Below are 14,048 nucleotides of genomic sequence, written 5' to 3' on the forward strand. Positions count from 1 at the left end.
CATCAATGTTTTTCTCTCTGTCTCTCCCCTTGGCTTCCACTCTTACTAAAAAAAAAAAAAAAAAAAAAAAAAATCAATGGAAAAGGTGTCCTCCAGTGAGGATTAACAACAATAAAAAGATATTCAACACCAAAACTTGTAAGGAAAATGCAAATTAAAACCACAATAAAATACCACTATATACCTATCAGAATGAGGAGTGGGGGAACTGACAATCCCATGTGCTGATGAGGATGCAGAGCAATTAGAATTTTCAAATACCACTGATGGGCATGCAAAATTTAGTCACTTTGTAAGCAACTTGGCAGTTTCTTACAAAGATAAATATTAACCATATGGCCCAGCAACAACTCTTATTTACTCAAGAGAAATAAAAATTTACTTTCATGCAAGAACTTATACATAAATATTTATAGTAGTTTATTCATAATTGACAACTGGAAATTCAAATGTCTTTCAATTAGTGAATAGGTAACATATACCCATACTGTGGAATACTAGTCAGCAAACAAAAAAAGAACTACTATTACACACATCCACACAACCAACATAGATAAATCTCAAATGCATGTGCTAAGTGAAAGAAACAGATACAGTAGGTCCTCAGGTTATGTCGGAGATCCATTCCTACAGCACGACGTAACCCGATTTTCACCGTAAGTCGGAACCCACCTACATAAGCACCTACATCATTCACATGGAGCACATACACAAAAAAAATTTAAAAGACAGACAACAATTCCTGACCTTTACTTGTGGTAAATAAATAATAAAAAACATAGAGCACATATGTACATACGTTGAAATGACAAAATTTTTTTTTTTAGTAAATAAATGGGAGATGGCGACGTAACCACGAAACAACGTACGTCGAGTCCGACGTAACCCTAGGACTGCCTGTACATGATTCCGTTTTTAGAACATTCTGAAAAAAGCAAAACTATAAGGACAGAAAAGAAACCAGTGGTTGCCACATTCTGGAAGTAGAGGGAGGAGCTGATTTTAAGAAGGCACAAGAGAATCTGGGGGTACGATGAAACTGTTCTAGATCTTGATTTTGGTGGCAGTAATTAAACCAAATGTCAAAACTTAGGAGAGAGGAGAGAAACCAAGATGGCGGCATAGGTAAGCACCTAAACTGCTGCCTCGCACAACAATTTCAAAACTACAACTAAAAGACAGAACGGACACCATCCAGAACCACAGAAAAGCTGGCTGAGTGAAAATTCTACAACTAGAAGGAAAGAGAAAAGCTCACAGAGAATTGGAGGTACGGCAAAGGGTCTTTGTGCGCACAGAGAGGAAGGGCGGCTGAGAGCCTGGCTGACTTTCTCTGGCGGAAGGGGGAAGGAAGCCCCTGACCGCACTGAACCCCAGTTCTGACTGCACTGAACCCCAGTTCCAGGCGAGCCCCTGGGGACCCACGCTCTTACGGGGGGAATCTGGACTCTCGGGCAGAGACTCGGGAGCCGGGGAAGGCAGAAGTCTGAAGGCGCGCGCGGGCCAGTGCGCACAAAGGCTGCGGAGGTTGCCACAGGCTTTCCCTAGTGGAAGGGAGTCGGAGGCTCCTGACTGCACTGAGCCCCAGTTCTGACTGCACTGGACCCCAGTTCCAGGCGAGCCCCTGGGGACCCACGCTCTTGTGGGGGGAATCTGGACTCTCGGGCAGAGACTCGGGAGCCGGGGAAGGCGGAGGACTGAAGGCGCGTGCGTGCCAGTGCGCACAAAGGCTGCGGAGGTTGCCACAGGCTTTCCCTAGTGGAAGGGAGTCGGAGGCTCCTGACTGTACTGAGCCCCAGTTCTGACTGCAGTGAACCCCAGTTCCAGGCGAGCCCCTGGGGACCCACGCTCTTGTGGGGCGAGTCTGGACTCTCGGGCGGAGACTCGGGAGCCGGGGAAGGCAGAAGTCTGAAGGCACGCATGTGCGCGCAAGGGCAAGGCTGACGGGAACCCAAGACTGTCTGCTCCGCCCTGAGACTCCACCCCATACAAGCTGAGCACAGAGGCTATTGCAATTTGGCAAGTCTAATCCTATAAGGCTGTCTCCAGCACCGAACTTCTCCCAGCATAGACACAGCTGATCCTTACAGCCAACTGGCCCGGAGGTCAATTCTTCCCAGTGATACCAACAACAATAAAGACTTAATTACAACAAGGCTGTACACACAGTCCACAAAGGGGTGCATTAAGAGTGTCCACCTCAGGTTAACTGGGGAGGCAGACCCACTGGGCCATATTGGAAACCTAGCACACAAATCTACCTTACCAATTTAGGGAAGCAGTGAAAATGCGGCGTCAAAGAATCAGATCACAAACGAAAGAAATGGAGGAAAACAAACGACCGGATATAGAATTCAAAACCACGGTTATAAGGCTTCTCAAGAATATCCTAGAAAAGGCCAATAAATATAACGAGACCCCGGAAGATATGAAAAAGGACCAACTAGAAATTAAACATACACTGACTGAAATAAAAAATATTATACAGAGACCCAAAAACAGACTAGAGGAACACAAAAATCAAGTCAAAGAATTGAAATACAAAGAAGCAAAAAACACTCAACCGAAAAAGCAAAAAGCAAAAAAAAAATCCAAAAAGTTGAAGATAGTGTAAGAAGACTCTGGGACAACTTCAAGCGTACCAACATCAGAATTATGGGGGTGCCAGAAGAAGAGAGAGAGCAAGATATTGAAAACCTATTTGAAGAAATAATGACCGAAAACTTCCCGCACCTGGTGAAAGAAATAGACTTACAAGTCCAGGAAGCGCACAGAACCCCAAACAAAAGGAATCCAAAGAGGACCACACCAAGACACATCATAATTAAAATGCCAAGAGCAAAAGACAAAGAGAGAATATTAAAAGCAGCAAGAGAAAAACAGTTAGTTACCTACAAGGGAGCACCCATACGACTGTCAGCTGATTTCTCAACAGAAACTATGCAGGCCAGACGGGAGTGGCAAGAAATTTTCAATGTGATGAATAGCAAGAACCTACAACCAAGATTACTCTACCCAGCAAGGCTATCATTCAGAATTGAAGGGCAGATAAAGAGCTTCACAGATAAGAAAAAGCTAAAGGAGTTCATCACCACCAAACCAGTATTATATGAAATGCTGAAAGGTATTCTTAAAGAAGAGGAAGAAGAAAAAAGTAAAGATAAAAATTATGAACAACAAATACATATCTATCAACAAGTGAACCTAAAAATCAAGTGAATTAAAAACCTGAGGAACAGAATAATCTGGTGAATATAATAGAATCAGGAGCATAGAAAGGGAGTGGACTGATAATTCTCAGGGGGAAATGGGTATGGGGGGGTTCAGGAAGAGACTGGACAAAAATCATACACCCATGAATGAGGACAGTGGTGGGGAGGTAAGGGCAGAAGGTGAGGTGGGAACTGGGTGGAGGGGAGCTATGGGGGGGAAAAGGAGAAACAATTGTAATAATCTGAATAAAGATTTATTAAAATAAAAAAAAAATAAAAAAAAAAACTTAGGAGAGTGCTTTAAAAGGAGTGCATTTCACTCTATGTAGATGATATTTCAATTCTTTAAAAAAGCATCACATATCATGCTACAATTAAAATAGAACAAAAGGATAAGAAACATCAAGTAATAGTCTCACTCTTTCTCCACTCTGTACTTTATACAACCATTGCTAATTTTTACAGTATCTTCCTCAGGTGAAACTTAGTTCTTGCAAATGTTAATAAATTTGCAATATCCTATATAATAAAAGGCTAATATGCAAATCGGCCGAACGGTGGAACAACTGGTCTCTGTGATGCGCACTGACCACCAAGGGGCAGATGCTCAATGCTGGTGCTGCCCCCTGGTGGTCAGTGCGCTCCCATAGGAGGAGCGCCACTCAGCCAGAAGCCCTGAGCCGGGCTAATGGTTGGCGAGCACAGCGGCGGTAGCAGGAGCCTCTCCCACCTCCGCGCCAGCACTAAGGATGTCCAACTAATGGCTTAGGGCCTAAGCAGTCAGCTGGACATCCCCCGAGGGCTCCTGGACTGCAAGAGAGCACAGGCCAGGCTGAGGGACCCCCCAAGTGCACTAATTTCCTGCACTGGACCTCTAGTATATGTATAAAAGGCTAAGTGACCGACCATACATCCATCCGACTGACCTGCCGGTACATAAGACGCGCACTGGCAATTTAAAAATAAACATTGACTCGTGCATGCGCAATACACATAAAGCTCTCGCTGGTGCCAATCACATGCGCGTTTTAATTTTATAATACTGTATTATATATACTATTTTGACATGTAATTTTTTGCAGTAATGTAATTACCGCACAAACCTTTCTTCTAATTAATTTCCTTTCAATGTGCACGATAATCTGTGCACTGGGCCACTAGTAATAGTTACAATGATCACATCACAAATGCTCTCAATGATAGGACTGATTTCAATTATAAGATTTCATTTCATGATTTGGACCAACAAATTTGTTGGTCATGTCCCAACTGTTCTGAAATAAACAGTTTGGTTTTCATAGTAGTAGAAATGGTAACACTTAGAATAAGGCCTTTTGTCTAAAAAGGCTTTAGTTTAGACGTACCTTTGGTAGTACTTGTGAAAGCTGCTGGACATCCATTGCATCTATTTCTTCTCCTGAGACTGACTGAGAAGTTTTGGAACACAATCCCAGACGACTAGCTAAAGTAAAATGGAGAGAAAACATAATTAACCAAATTGGTTTTGTTTGACAGGGAAAACATAATGCTCAGTTAATAACAATTGTTATCTGTTTCCTTTTAAGTATAAAATGCCTCTATATCAAGGGATCATAAGACAACTGCTGGTAAGCCAAACCTATCTGAATTTTAAAAGTCTGAGGTTTTCTGTTTGACTCTTTTATTTTTGTTTAAATTTGAGAGTAAATAGTTTTCATAATTTAATCTATCAAACCTAAGAAGTGAAACATGGCCAATGAAGTTTTGCTCAGCATCTCAATTTTAATGAAGATCAGAGTACATTTTAAGTATCCAAAGTCAAATAAAATGGTGGTGGATCTGTGTAATCATGTAGTTGCATGTAAATGAAAATAAAAATTGCTAATTTTTCTAAGTATAATCTTTCCCACCATGTTACGTTTCTGATGACATCCTTCTTAGATAACACAAAGTGTGAAACTTCTGTCCCAATCTCTCTCCATATTAATAAAATCAGAATTAATGGACTTCGGCAAACTGCTTAAATTTATCAGTATGAACTATAGTTTACTGGTTCAGGGAGATTAACTTCCATGTCCATTTTCTCCCCTCCCCTCTTTTACTTCTTAAAGTAATCATAAAAGGCATTCAAACAAAACAGCCATATATATGATAAAACAACAGAAACATAAATATAGCAATTTTCTTTCAAAGTAGGTACAGGTCTGCTTTGCAAATACTCAAGTTAAAAGGAAAAACTAAATTTCAAGTTTCCTTTCACATTTATGCTTTTATCCATCAGCATAGTGGATAAGTATTACTTTTTAAACTAAAATACGTTGGCCACAATTTTATATAGAATATGAGCAAACAAGAGTCAATTTTATTATGTAAACACATTTCATGTCTAATGACTCACAAAACTATATACTGTAATAATTTAAAAAAAAAAACCTATCAAAAACAAAAGAAAGCAGCCTAGTTATACCGATTGCAACTGCAGTTTCCTGTGAGTCTCCAGTAATCATTTTTATCGATACTCCTGAGGCGATGAGCGTTGTAACAGCTTCTTTCACACCAGTTCTAGGAGGATCAATGATTCCCACCAGGCCAAGAAATGTCAGCTGTCCCAGTTCAGGACCAGAAGCTAAAGCAAGAACTTAGGACATAATAAAAAAATCCAAACAAGAAAATGTGAGTCACAAAAACAAAGAATTTACTTGACAAAAGCTGGAAGCAGTAACACTTCTCAAAGAAATCACTTAAGACTATAATGTCATTGTAGTTATTATATAATCTTTTTAAAAAATATTTTTATTGATTTCAGAGAGGAAGGGAGAGGGAGAGAGAGATAGAAACATCAATGATGAGAGAGAATCATTGATTGGTTGCCTCCTGCACACGTCCCACTGGGGATTGAGCCCACAACCCAGGCATGTGCCCTTGACCAGAATTGAACTCAGGACCCTTCAGTCTGAAGGCCAACGCTCTATCCACTGAGCCAAACTGGGTAGGGCTATATAATCTTTAAGAACCAAAATTATTATGTGGTAAGACAATAGAGTTTAATGGTTCTAGATATAAGGTTGCTTTAAATTACTAAAAATTAAAAGGAATAAGAAGAGAAGGCAAATGAGGAGCAAATAAAAAATGTTTTTACATAGTAACCATATGCAGCTCCTTTCAACATACACTATTGGCTCTTTGGCAAAGTCAATTAATTATTTGGAGAAACTATTGGTTTGTTGGGCTTTAAAGTCAATTTTAAACAGATACCTTTGAAGGTGGCTTCTTCAGCTTTCCAATTTATAGGTCTGTGTAACAATTCAATAGCTTTAAGAGGTTGCTATATTAGTTAGACACAATATGTAACAATTTCATACATGATAAACCCTGGGAGGTGAAGTTAACTATAAAGTGATTATAAAACCACTATCATCAACAATAGTTTATATTCCTTCATTCTATAACGTTAACAGGTATTTCTTATTTGCAACTCTGGTAATTTAAGAGTATATAAATAACACCACTCTAAAGTTATTTATAGTTAGCTTTCTGTAATCCTTGGGCACTTAAGATATAGTATAAAGTACTGTTCATTTCCAAATATCATTTAGTTTATTCTCAGAATTCTGGAACCTCACTTTACTATCTATAAACCAATGGATGTGTCTCAAGCTGGGATATTATTAGACTAAAGAACTTACCACAGAAAACACAATAAAAGCACACAAACTAAACATATGTATCTCATGGGGAAACTGAAAGTCCCAGCAAGATCACAGGAAGTATCCATTCTTATTCAAACAGAAGCATGGAGGATTAGATATAATAAGAAAACCAACTGTAAAGGCAACTTCTATTTTTCCAGTGTAAGATGTGGGCCCCACAGCTACATAAATAGTTTGGCATATGACTTCACCTTGACAGTCCCTAGTGTTGGAATTGAGGCAGATAGTAACAGAAAGGGACAGCATCAGTTGCGTCAAAAAGGGAGATCAGCTCTTGGCACTCTCAATGGAGGGGTGATATTAGCTAGAGCTTAGTATCCTATATTTATCTGTTTGCTTCTTTAGAACAAATGAAGATCTACTGCTACTGTTTGGGACAGGCTAGGTCAGTGGTCGGCAAACCACAGCTCGTGAGCCACATGCGGCTCTTTGGCCCCTTGAGTGTGGCTCTTCCACAAAATACCACGTGCGGGCACGCACATACAGTGTGATTGAAACTTCGTGGCCCATGCGTAGAAGTCGGTTTTCGGCCTGGGCGAGTCTATTTTGAAGAAGTGGCGTTAGAACACTCAAGGGGCCAAAGAGCCGCATGTGGCTCGCGAGCCGCGGTTTGCCGACCACTGGGCTAGGTAGACCTTTTTCATGTAGAAGGTCCCCAAATAAAATATAAAAACAAACATTTCAAAATTATGAGTCATTTGTACTTTAAAAAACTTGCTTTATAAGATGTAACATAAGTATATATAAAGTTAAATTTAAAATCTTTGTTATTCATTATGGTAATTTCAGGGGGAAGAGGAAGGTGTAGCACAAGCAGAAGTGGCAAAGACAAGATGGAAGAGAAAAATGACCAGAGTGTTTTCTAAAGCTCTGTGAAACAAAGATTTTTGTCTTCTACCAACTCTGGTCTATTTCACAATATTACAACAGCAAACATACAACAAAACCTCCACATTCTTCCAGATGACAAGAATCAGAATTTAAAAAATGTGAAACCCCTGTTCCAAAAATTAAGAAAAACAGGAAGCACATACCAAATCTTTAAGACTTCCTCTGTGTCTCTAAATCCCAGCCAACTTTGAAACCCTCTGTTGTAAGCTGCTAAGAGTAGCAAAACTGTGCCCTCAAATAAAACCACAAGAATACCTTTCTAAACCTGGAAATCAGAAAGACCTATAAACCTATATAAGTGTTGTATAGCCACAAAAAGCCCTTGCTTAAGTGAACCATGAGTATGAAGATTTTTTACATAACTTTTCTTTCTCCCAGGAATTGAAGTCTTTGACTTCGTTTTGTAAAAATAATAAAATTAGGGAAGCCAACTCTTCCAATTTCCTTGAGAGACACTACATAAATATATATATATAAAATTAGCCACAAGCCAGATGACTATTCAGAAGGTAAAAACCAGGTATGGCCCCAACCCCTGCCTCTTGAATCATACATGATGTCCCTAAGAGAAGTGGCCTGATGTGTGTGTGCACAGCAGATCCTCTCACGCCATCATGTTTAGTCAGCAACACAAACATAAGCAGAATCTGGGCACTTTCATACTTTACTGGTAAATGCCAAAAGAATAAAGCAGATGAGGAACGCTTCAATATTTAGGAAAGTATTTTAGATCTATTAACAAATAAGACTGTCAAAGTAATGAAATAAAGAAGGAGTAACATCACTTTACCTCCATCCATCTCCTTCCTCACAAGATAAACTTGTTTAAAATAAAATTTCTGCCCTGGCCCATATGGCTCAGTTGGTTGGGCATCGCCCTATGCACTGGGAGGTTAATGGTTCAATTCCCGGACAAGGACACATATCCAGGTTGTAGGCTCAATCCCCTGTAGGGGGTGTGCAGGAGACAGCCAATAGATGATTCTTCTCACATTGGATGTTTTTCTCTCTCCCCCTCTCTTCCCCTGTCTAATAAATCAATAAACTATTATAAAAATAAAATTTTTATCACCTACTCATACATCACTGCAGGTCTATAAGAGTTCATATTTTGCTATATTCCCATTTTTCCATGATTTGGGGGTCAATTAGACAAGTAAAACAAAACACTTCAGAAATGGTAGGGTTCTATGAAGCCTGGACTAGAGCTGTACGGCTCCGGTGTGAGGCATGAATTTATCTACAATGAACAGAAAGCATTATCTTTCCACCTGGGGGGACGATGCTGAAGCAACCTTACCTCTGAGCCCTGCTGAGCCCATTCGTGCCTTCTCTTGTTGGGACCGATCTCTCTGCTGCTGGGTGAGTGTTAAAGCCTGTCCTTTGCTAAGGTATGTAGTACAATACTTAATCACCTGTTCATAAGCACCCTTCATAAAACAAATCTCTGGTCCATCCTAGGAGAAAAAGAACAGAGCAAATAAATTCAAATTAATTTCAACTTGTACATATCTGCCATTGGAATCCAAAAGCAAGCAGTATTCATTTCTCATAATCCCCAGGGTAGCTACTCAAGCCTAAGGCTTTGAATGGCACTTGAACTCTGAAAATTAGAAGTTCATATGTGGGGGTTTCCTGCACTCTACAAACAGCATCTACTCCTTCATCTTTACACGTTGAAAGCAGTGCTATACTAAGCCCCAGATTAGGCACTCAGATTTGAGGAGAGGCTCACAACTTAACAGGAATAGGAAAGAGAGCTAACATCTGCCCAAGCAATGACTCAGGCTTTCTTCTCTTGGTTGTTAGTATATGTATACATTATATGTATTCTCACAACCACCTTATAATTAAGGGTATTAGCAGACTTTTTCTTCTATTTTTTATCATAGTGGAGTAATATACAAAAGCTTACAATGCAAAACTGCAGTTCTCTGCCCAAACCTTCTTACCTCTAGTCCTACACTAAAAGGCAAGCCAATTTTAACTCTACAGATGTTGGTATTTATCTCCAGGTTTTTAAAAATATGATTATTTATATTTTTTGCTTATAATTTTATAATTGTCTATTGTGATAGGTGGTAGTTTGGCAACCCCCACTATCTATTCCTCCTCTCCATATCATCTATACTAATAATCTATACTAATAAAAGGGTAATATGCTAATCAGACCGGGTCAACCGGACATCTTCCAGTCTCTGGTCCTCCTTCCAGACAAAGTCACGGTAGCGGGGGCTGACGCAGAAGCAGTTAGGGGCAATCAGGCCGGCAGGGGAGCAGTTAGGGGCAATCAGGCCGGCAGGGGAGGGGAGTTAGAGGCGATCAGGCTGGCAGGGGAGGGGAGTTAGGGACGATCAGGCTGGCAGGGGAGGGCAGTTAGGGGCCATAAGGCTCACAGGGGAGGGCAGTTAAAGGTGATCAGGCAGGTGAGCGGTTAGGAGCCAGCGGTCCCAGACTGTGAGAGGCATGTCCCGGAATGGAGAGGGTACAGGCCGGGCTGAGGGACCATCCCCTCCCCTGCACGAATTTCATGCAACGGGCCTCTAGTTATAATATAATTAAAGCAAATTTTGTCAGTATTCTATTTATTTTATGGCTCCCCACTGTTGAGCGAAGTGGTAGTCACTAGAACAGTTCACATACAGCAAGCTTTCCGTGCAGGCACTTGGTAGGAATGTATTCCCCTGACCCTCTCTCCCACTTTGAAGTCAGGTATGACATGCTTTGATCAATAAATATGAAAGTACCTGTGTCACTTCCAAATGGAAATTTAGAAACCAGAGCATAATGTGTTCTTTCTCTGCACGTTATTACAGTGTGCTCACATTAAGACAGAGCTACTAATTACCTGATTAACTGGTGATCAGGTATTAGAGTGTAGGGGGGCAGCAGGAAGGCATGATGTTGTTTCCATGGCCTATATAAATAAAACATTTATTTTCCTGTTTAAGTTTTATCTTTTAGACAGTTAATAACTGCCTCTTTTTTTTTATTTGCTTAGTTGTCTTTACACCTATTAATAATTATTCCGGAACTCTTCCATGTAATATAAAGCCCTGCTAAATGATATTTTTCACATGATCAAATGAGCAGGTAAATTATTACTCCCATATTATTACTGAAGAAAGATCTTCCTCTTTGAGTCTTGTTCTCCTTTCCTTTTCTAATGTGAGTTGGTTGATTTCTAGGCCTGCTGCACGACTGGATGCATCCAGGAACTTCCCTTCACCTCTATCCTGGGGATTCTTTTCACCCGTCCTGGTTAGAACTCATTGTGCTATATCTTTCTTTTCTTTAGTTTATCATCTTATCTTGGAATAATATATCCACCAGTATCTTTCTAAGATGTGTGGGATATCCATTTTGAGATTTGGAATGTCTGAAAACATTTTTATTCCATCCCCACATTTTTAAGTTCATCTCGGAATAAATTTCCTCTCAATTTGAAGGCTTTCCTTTGTTATCTTCCAGCTTCCACTATCCAGTGTGAATTTGAAGTCCAAAGAAGCTATTTTAATTCCTAAACCTTTTTATATGATCTCCCCCTCCCTGGCCTCCCACCCCAAAACTACCTGAAGCTTTTAAAATTCTCCCTCAAGTTTCTTGATTATGGGCCTTGTGTTTACTCCTGAGGAGAAGAGACTGTTCCAAGATGTGACTGCCGCCTGACTCAAGAGCTGAACCTGGGGAAGATTGTTTTCGGCAAACTCCACCTAGAGACTGACTGATCATACTGATGTTCATTCTGACATAAATCAGTAAACCTCCTTTGCCTCCCACTATGTGCTGGTTCCTATAACAGGCAGTTGTCCTGGCCTTGTCAAGCATGTAAAGTAATTTCCCGTACCTGGTAGTATTCATATACTAGTACCCATGGCTATCCCCTCCTTTACCCTATATAATTATTTGGCACCTGCCAAACATGTTGTCTTCTAGCTGCCCAAAACCCACCTCCTATGTAAGTTGCCCTTGAAAAAACTCTATTAATTATCAGACTGCAGTGGCCAGCCTATTTCTTAGGTCTTTCCCAGCCCTCTACCTACGAAGGAAGATTTTCAGTAACAGGACTTTTTCCTGGATCTCGATATACAATCTCTTCCCCAACTGATGGGCAATTTTATTTTAAAAGCTGAAGTCCTTCCTCTGGAAAATTTGATAAAATCTTCCCATTTTCTGTTCTTTCTTCCTGTTACCACTATCAGGTGGATGTTGGATCTCCTATATTTATTTTCTGATTTTTATACCTTATCTTTTATATGGTCCACCTCTTTAATGGTTTGTTCTACTTTCTGATAGATTCTTTAACTTTATTTGAAAAACTTTCTATTTAAAGCATTTTGTTGTCATTTTTTTTATGTTCTTTGGAAATTTACTTCAGCATCTGGAATTATCTTTGTTTCTCTGAGATCTCTTTCTCTGCTGGTTTGGTCTGTGTCTTTCATACTGATGATTTTTCCCAAATATCTAGCAATCCTTGACCATCCTACATTTTTAAGTACAAGTTGTCATGTACAACTTTCAATGTATAACTTGGATGTAATACCTGCTGAAGTCAAATCATTCAACTTTATATGAGCTACATTATCTTGAAGTACTGTATGATAGTATACAAAATGTAAAAAAAAGGAGACCTTCCAAATAAACACTCTCTCTCTCTCTCTACACACACACACACACACACACTAGAGGCCTATATATATATATATATATATATATATATATATATATATACACACACACACACACACACACACACACACACATACACACACACACACTCACATACACACACTCTAGAGGCCCAGTGCAAACGAATTCATACAAGGGTGGGGTCCAGCTGGCTAGCCCCAATTGGCCCTGATTGGGGCGAGCTGGCTGGGGGTGGTGGGGGAGCAAAGGAGGGGGTGGGAGACCGCGGGCAGTTGCCAGGCCAGCCCCGCCACCAATCAGGGTGGGGGGGCGGTCAGAGGGAGGGGCTGCAGGCGGTTGCCCAGCTGGACCCGCTCCCTGGTCGAACTCCTGGTAGAAGGGACAATTTGCATATTAGCCTTTTATTATATAGGATGTTCTTGCTCTATAACTAGATGGTCAATGAACATCAGCTGAAAACTATCTTAGGCAATTTTTAAAAGCTTTATGTTACAAGGTTTAAAATATCAGGCATTTTATTTTTAGTTTTCTTTCCAAATATGTAGCTTCCCCAGAGTTTATAAAAGTACCTTTAAAGATTAGACAGAAATCTTTCTGTTCCCTCATGAACAGAAATCCTGGCAGATTTAATAAGTTCAAGGTTGGCCAACTTGGCCTTTCTTTTAAAACCAGCATGCTTCCTACTTATTTTGGGTGAGAAGAAATGCTCTCACTCTTTCCTGTTTACAGAGGTGTAACTGGTGTCAAAATGTTTGTTCACAGGTGAAAACACATAACCAATTAATTCCTAATAAAGTAAATGTAAAAATTATATATATATATATATATATATATATATATATATATACACACACACACACACACACACACACACACACATACACACACATACACACACATATATACATATATGGGCAAAGTAAATTTAAGCATCAAGCTGGTAAATACCAACAATGAGTGATAAAACTGTACATTGTAGAAAACTAAGAACTCTTATTACACCAACTATGTAAAAGTTTCTAAGGCAAGCAGGCACAAGGTAGTAGCTTGAAATATCAGTGCATGTAATTTTGCCAGTTTGTAAGCTGGACCAATTATCACGAATTATACACATTTGATTCACAAAATAATGTGGTTTTGTTTGTTCTGAAGAAAAGCCATTCCTTCAGTGAAAGAACAGCAGATCTATAGTAGTCTGTCATCAGGACAAAATATACGTTGAAAAAATCTAATGTCACAAACTCTAGGAAACTGACAACAGGTTCCAATTCATTTAAGTTATTTGCTCACACAGCAAAATTGGATATATCTAGGCACAAAGTCAAAGAGAACACGAAAATAGCAAGGGATGAATATACTACGAATTATACACACTTTAAAACAACAGGTCTTTGTTATGCTCAATGACTATTTAAATCTAAAGTTGGACAACAAATAAAAATAATCATCTATGTTAACAAAATATAATAGGTATTCTTTAAATGGAAAATGGAAAGATACCTGCTGTGTTCTGTGTACACACTTAACAGCCATCCACTTTTGCTCAGAGCTAAAAGGATATTCAGCTTTTCTGATATAATCCTGTTGAACTCCATCAAGACCCATC

The 14,048-nt window shown here is 39.6% G+C and overlaps 1 protein-coding gene across 5 annotated transcripts in view; it reads right to left on the bottom strand.

The window, feature by feature from the left end:
• Positions 1 to 14,048, bottom strand: part of ATP2C1 (ATPase secretory pathway Ca2+ transporting 1) — a 136,406-nt gene that overhangs the window by 34,961 nt on the left and 87,397 nt on the right. For all 5 annotated transcript variants that reach the window (XM_080674601.1, XM_080674604.1, XM_080674603.1 and 2 more), the window contains 4 exons: positions 13,943 to 14,047; positions 9,093 to 9,249; positions 5,659 to 5,829; positions 4,577 to 4,674 (listed from right to left, as the gene is read on the bottom strand). In XM_080674601.1, the coding sequence (XP_080530727.1) occupies positions 4,577 to 4,674; positions 5,659 to 5,829; positions 9,093 to 9,249; positions 13,943 to 14,047 (531 nt within the window). The remainder of the gene's footprint in view (positions 1 to 4,576; positions 4,675 to 5,658; positions 5,830 to 9,092; positions 9,250 to 13,942; position 14,048) is intronic.

This window comes from Plecotus auritus, assembly GCF_963455305.1.
Source record: "Plecotus auritus genome assembly, chromosome: 6".
NCBI lineage: Eukaryota > Metazoa > Chordata > Mammalia > Chiroptera > Vespertilionidae > Plecotus > Plecotus auritus.